Here is a 6,000-nt window from a genome sequence, read left to right on the forward strand (position 1 = left end):
AATAATTTGCTTGTCTCCCTTACTTCAACAGTTCTATATTGCCAACTGGAAAAGTCTTAATCTCCCTTCAATTGCAAACAAAATTTGGCCTTATTTACCTCTCCTATTTGACATTTCTCTGCTCTTAACTCAACCCCAGCTACAAGGGTCTATGTGATCTAGGAAGGTCCTTTGGTAGTACCTCCTGATGTCATCATCTGCAGGATTTGAATGACAAATTTAGTCAAATCAGTCCCTTCATTTTTGCTGACAAAATACCAAATACCCAACTTTCTGTAAAGTTCTTGGCCTCCCCTCCCTCCTCACCCTCAAGGTTTAGGAATGGGTAATGGATATTTATTCTCTTTGACTTCTTAATTTCTCCATATCTCTGCCAGCTCAGCTGTCTTGCAAACTCAAACTCATTGAATTGGCCTGTTCTTACTTTTCTCATCCCAGTTATCTCTCTCTAAATACTCAGGCTGAACCAAAAGTTTTCAAGCTCTAGTATGTACAAAGTTAACATTCTAAAGCTGGGCATGGTGGGGCATACCTATGTAAACCCAGTACTTGGGAGACTAAAACAGGAGGATCACAGGTTTGCTGCCAGCCTCAGTAACTTAGTGAGGCCCTCCACAACTTAGTAAGACCCTGTTTTCAAAATAAAAAATAAAGGCGGGCATGGTGGCGCACGCTTGTAATCCCAGCATTCCTGGAGGCTGAGACCTGGAGGATCGCAGTTTGCGGACAGCCTCAGCTACTTAGTGAGGCCCTCTGCAACTCAGTGAGACCCAGTTTCAAAATAAAAGAATAAAAATAGGGCAGGGGGTGTAGCTCGGAGGTCAAAATGCCCCTGGGTTCCATACCCAGACCCTCAAAAAAAAAAAAAAATTAGAGCTGGGGGTGTAGTTCAGAGGTAGAATGCCCCTAGATTCCATCTTAGTACCACAAAGAAATTAAGAAATTATTAAGAAATTAAGAAATTATTAAGAAGCCGGGCGTGGTGGCGCACGCTTGTAATCCCAGCATTCGGGAGGCTGAAACCTGGAGGATCGCGGTTCGCGGACAGCCTCAGCTACTTAGTGAGGCCCTCTGCAACTCAGTGAGACCCGGTTTCAAAAATAAAGAATAAAAAATAGGGCAGGGGGTGTAACTCGGAGGTCAAATGCCCCTGGGTTCCATCCCCAGACCCGCAAAAAAAAAAAAAAAAAAAAAAAAGAAATTATTAAGAAAGAAAGAAAGAAAGAAAGAAAGAAAGAAAGAAAAAAGCCGGGCATGGTGGCACATGCTTGTAATCCCCACGCTTGGGAGGCTGAGACAGGAGGATCATGCAGGTTCGAAGCCAGCCTCAGCTGGCTTAAGAGACCCTGTTTCCAAATAAAATATAAAATAGGTCTGGGAGTGTAGCTCGGAGGTAGAAGGCCCATGGGTTCCATTCCCAGTACCACCAAAAAAGAAAAGAAAAGAAACAAACTGGGAGTGTGGCTCGGTAGAATACCCCTGGGTTCCATCCCCAGTACCGCAAATAGATTAGATAGATACATAGATAGATAGGACGTGGTGGTGCATGCTTGTAATCAAGCATTTGGGAGGCTGAGACAAGAAGGCTCACAGGTTCAGGGACAGCCTCAACTACTCAGCTACTTGGTGAGTGAGGCCCTTTTCAATTCAGTGAGATTCTGTTTCAAAATAAAGATAAAAAAATAGGGCTGAGGGCTCAGTAGTAGAATACCCCAGGGTTCCATCCCCAGTACTGCAAAAATAAATAAATAAATAAAATAAACATTAAAAACTGCTTTTAGGAGCCAGGCTTGGTGTGCATGCTTTTAATCCCAGTAAAGAATAAGAAATAGGGCTGGGGTATAGCTTGGAGGTAGAATGCCCCTGGGTTCCATCCCCAAACCTCAAAAAAAAAAAAAAAAGTAAATAAATAAATAATGTAGCGGGGCATGGTGGAACACACTTGTAATCCCAGCATTTGGGAGGCTGAGACTGGAGGATCAGTTTGAGGACAGCCCCAGCTACTACTTAGTGAGGCCCTCTACAACTCACTGAGACCCTGTTTCAAAATAAAGAATAAAAAATAGGGCTGAGGGTGTAGCTCAGAGGTAAAATGCCTCTGGGTTCCATACCCAGTACCTCAAAAATAAATAAATAAAAAATAAATAAATAAATAAATAAATAAAGTAAGTAAGTAAGACTCACATGGTAGGGGATGGAACCCAGAGCATTTTGCCTCTGGGCTAGCTGCAAACTCAGACTTTAATTTTTTTTTTTTTTTTTTGTACTGGGAATGGAACCAAGGGGGGCTCTATCTCCAAATGACACCACAGCCCCAATTTTTACACTTTATTTTGAAATGGTCTCATTGAGTCTGTAAACCCCAATCCTCCTGTCTCAGCCTCCCAAATTTTGGGATTACAAGTGTGCACCACCACGCCTGGCTGCCCCAGCGCTATTTTTTATTCTTTTTTTACAGGTATTTTACAGGATGGAACCCAGGGGCATTCAAGCTCCAAGGTACACCCCCTGTCCTATTTTTTATTCTTTTTTACTTTGAAACAGGGTCTCACTGAGTTGCAAAGGGCCTCACTAAGTAGCTGAGGCTGTCCTTGAACTGGATCCTCCAGTCTCAGCCTCCTGAAAGGTGGGATTACAAGCGAAAGCAGGGATTACAAAAGCCTGCGCTACCACGCCCAGCTTTACTTTTATATTCTTTATTATAAAACAGGGTCTGCCGGGCGTGGTGGCGCACGCTTGTAATCCCAGCATTCAGGAGGCTGAGACCTGGAGGATCACGGTTCGCGGACAGCCTCAGCTACTTAGTGAGCCCTCTGCAACTCAGTGAGACCCAGTTTCAAAATAAAGAATAGCCGGGCGTGGTGGCGCACGCTTGTAATCCCCGCGCTTGGGAGGCAGAGACAGGAGGATCGCGCAGGTTCGAAGCCAGCTGCGCGCACTGGCTTAAGAGACCCTGTTTCCAAATAAAAATGTAAAAATAGGTCTGGGAGTGTAGCCCAGAGGTAGCAGGGCTTCCAGGAACCCCAGTACCATCAAAAAAATATAAATAAAATAAAAAAAATAAAGAATAAAAAATAGGGCAGGGAGTATAGCTCGGAGGTCAAATGCCCCTGGGTTCCATCCCCAGACCCGCAATAAATAAATAAATAAATAAATAAATAAATAAATAAATAAATAAAACAGGGTCTCACTGAGTTGCAAAGGGCCTTAATAAGTAGCTGAGGCTGTCCTTGAACCGCAATCCTCCTGTCTCATCCCAAATACTGGGATTACAAGTGTGCACCACCACATCAGGCTTAAGACTATTGATTGATTGATTGATGGCGGTTCTGGGAATTGAACCCAGAGACATTTTCTACTTCCAAGCCACAGACCCAGACCTATTTTATTTTCATTTTTTGAAATAGTTTCAAGATTCTCACTACTTGCTGAGTCTGTTCTCTAATCTATGATCCTCTTTTTTTTGGGGGGGGTGGTATCCTGGGTGGACCGAGGGGCTTTCCTACCTCCAGGCTATACTCCCAGATCTATTTTATACTTTATTTGGAAACAGGGACTCAGTAAGTTGCTGAGAGGCTCACTAGGTAGCTGAGGCTGGCTTTGAACCCGTGCAATCCTCCTGTCTCAGCCTCCCAAGCGCTGGGATTACGGTTTGTGTACCACCACACCCAACCCCCCAAACACCCCCAGCCCTTATGTTTTGTTTTGACACAGGGTCTGGCTAGCTTGCCTGATTACCGCTTGCTGCTGAGACTCTCCTCAAAACAGCAATCCTGAGCCCCCCCTAGTAACCCCAGCATTTGGGAGGCTGAGAGGAGCATCAGGGGTTCACAAACAGCCCCAGCTACTTAGTGAGGTCTTTTGCAACTCAGTGAGACCCTGTTTCTAAATAAAAAAATAGGAAAAACAGGGCTGAGGGTGTAGCTCAGAGGTAGAATAACCCTGGGTTCCATCCCCAGTACGGCAAAAAACAAAACAAAACAGTGATCCTCCTGTCTCAGCTTCGCAATAAATGGTATTACAGATAGGAGCCTATATCCGAATTCCACTATATCTTAAATTCAATAATCCAGTCACAAACTTTCAAAATACTGTTAACATTACATTCCTCATCCTGATTTTACCTTACTAACTTTGTCATCATATTTCATGCCACAAAACAGATAATTCAAACATCTATTTATCATTGCAAAGCAAAAAATAAAACTAGCTTTAATTATAAAACGGTTACTCGCATAGAACCTGTAATGGTTCAAACAATGAAAAATGTACTTAATCAGATCTTGCATGTCAAACTCTAGGAATTTTAACAGTGGAAATTCTCTGTATATAATAAACTACCAGAGAAAATATAGATCTGTTACGAGAAGAACTAACATTCTGACCTCCTTCCAAAATGACAAACTAGAACGGCAAAATTACACTCAGGCACATGGAGTACTCTTCTCTCAAATCACTCCACAGAGAACTTCATCATTTGCTCCGCCCTCTAATAACTCATGCAAAAAAAGTTCAGCACCACCAGAGAGAAACAAGACATAGACGATTCATAGAATGGCTTAGGGCCTTTCCTCCAGGCAGTAAGAGTCTACATGTGCCCTTCACTGGGGTCCACAAGGAAAGAAAAACCTAGGCCTAAGGTTTGGGGGATACTGACACCCAGAAACAGATTTCACTCAAGTAAGTTTCTACCGCCATGCCTATTTTAGCACCAGGAGGCTCTGGCGCCGTGATCTCGGTCTTTATGACATATTATGGGAGGTGGAAAACGCCAACCAGGACTCCTCCAGGCCTTCCCGGCTAAGCTTGGGGGACCCCTCGTTCTTCTCGTAAAGCCTCAGCCCCTAAGGACCTCCTCTGCACCCCTTTTCAGGCGGCCTGACCCCGGGGACGTGTACAGGCGCTGCCGAACCCACCGGCGCCGGCGTCCCGGCAGCGGGGCCGGGGCGCGCCAGGGCCGCGGCGAAGGCTCGGAGGGGCCCCGGGAGGGGAAGGACGGGCCGGGGCCGGGGCCGGGGCCGGGGCCGGGGCCGGGGCCGGGGCCGGGGCCGGGGCGCGCCGCCGGGGCGGCGGGCCGGGGAGCGAGGGGCAGCGGCGCCCTTCCGCGGGCCGCACGGGGCCGAGAGGTGATGGAGCCGGAGGGCGGCGGCCCGGGCGCGGCCCCCACTCCTCCCGCCCCAGGTCCCCGGGCCGGCGGGGGCGGGCGGGCCCGGCCCATCCCCAGGTCTGGGCTGGCAGGGGGCGTGGGGGTCTCCCCCAGAACGGCAAGGGGGCCGAGCGCCAGGGCCGGGGGGCGCCGGGGGGGGGGCTGTCGCCCGCCTGAACCCGAGACCCCGACGCGTCGTCGCCGCTCGGGAGGGAGGGAGGACGGGAGCGGTGGGGAAAGCCCGCGGGAGGCGGGCGCGAAGGGCGGGGGTGTCGGGCAGCCCGCCGCCCACCCCGGACCCCACTCTTCCCGTAACCGCGTCTCTTACCGGTGATGGCGGTGAACTGCTGGATTAACCCCTTCAGCGCCGAGGACGCCGCGGAGCCCCCGTGGGCAGCCATCTTACCGCCGCCGCCGCCGCCGCCGAACAACAACACAGACACACACGGCCCGCCCTCCCCCACCGCGCCGCGCGCACCGCGCATGCTCGCCGGCCGCGGCCCCGCCCGCCGCCCCCGCCCGCGCCGCGCACGCGCACCAGGCCCGGCGCTCGGCGCGGCGCCGCCCCCGGCGCCCCGGCTCGCAGCTCGCGCCTTCAGCGGGGCCGAGGCGGCTTCCGGCTGGGCGCCTGGTCGGCTCTTTGGCACTTCAACCTTACAAGCTTTACTATCAGGTCCAACTGCCAGTGAACAATTTTTGTTTTCCTTTTTTGCGACTCCGCTGCGCTCTGCTAGATTTCCTGCAGCTCCCCTCAAAATACAAATCCTGCATCCTCGTCAGGAGGCTGCTGTGGTACCGGCTCCCAACCTCCATCAGCTCAGTTCAGAGCCTGCGTGGGCAACCCACCGAGAAAG

General features: G+C 49.9%; 1 protein-coding gene across 2 annotated transcripts in view; it reads right to left on the minus strand.

Moving 5' to 3' along the window:
- The window catches only part of UBXN7 (UBX domain protein 7), a gene marked incomplete at both ends in the record, with an annotated part of 54,081 nt that extends 48,468 nt beyond the window's left edge, over positions 1-5,613 (minus strand). Inside the window, one exon of one of the 2 annotated variants that reach the window (XM_080696050.1) lies at positions 5,475-5,613. In XM_080696050.1, the coding sequence (XP_080552176.1) occupies positions 5,475-5,547 (73 nt within the window). The remainder of the gene's footprint in view (positions 1-5,474) is intronic. The other variant, XM_080696049.1, reaches the window with a different exon arrangement.
- Positions 5,614-6,000: the final 387 nt, after the last annotated feature.

This window comes from Muscardinus avellanarius (genome assembly GCF_963383645.1).
Source record: "Muscardinus avellanarius genome assembly, chromosome: 5".
Lineage (NCBI taxonomy): Eukaryota > Metazoa > Chordata > Mammalia > Rodentia > Gliridae > Muscardinus > Muscardinus avellanarius.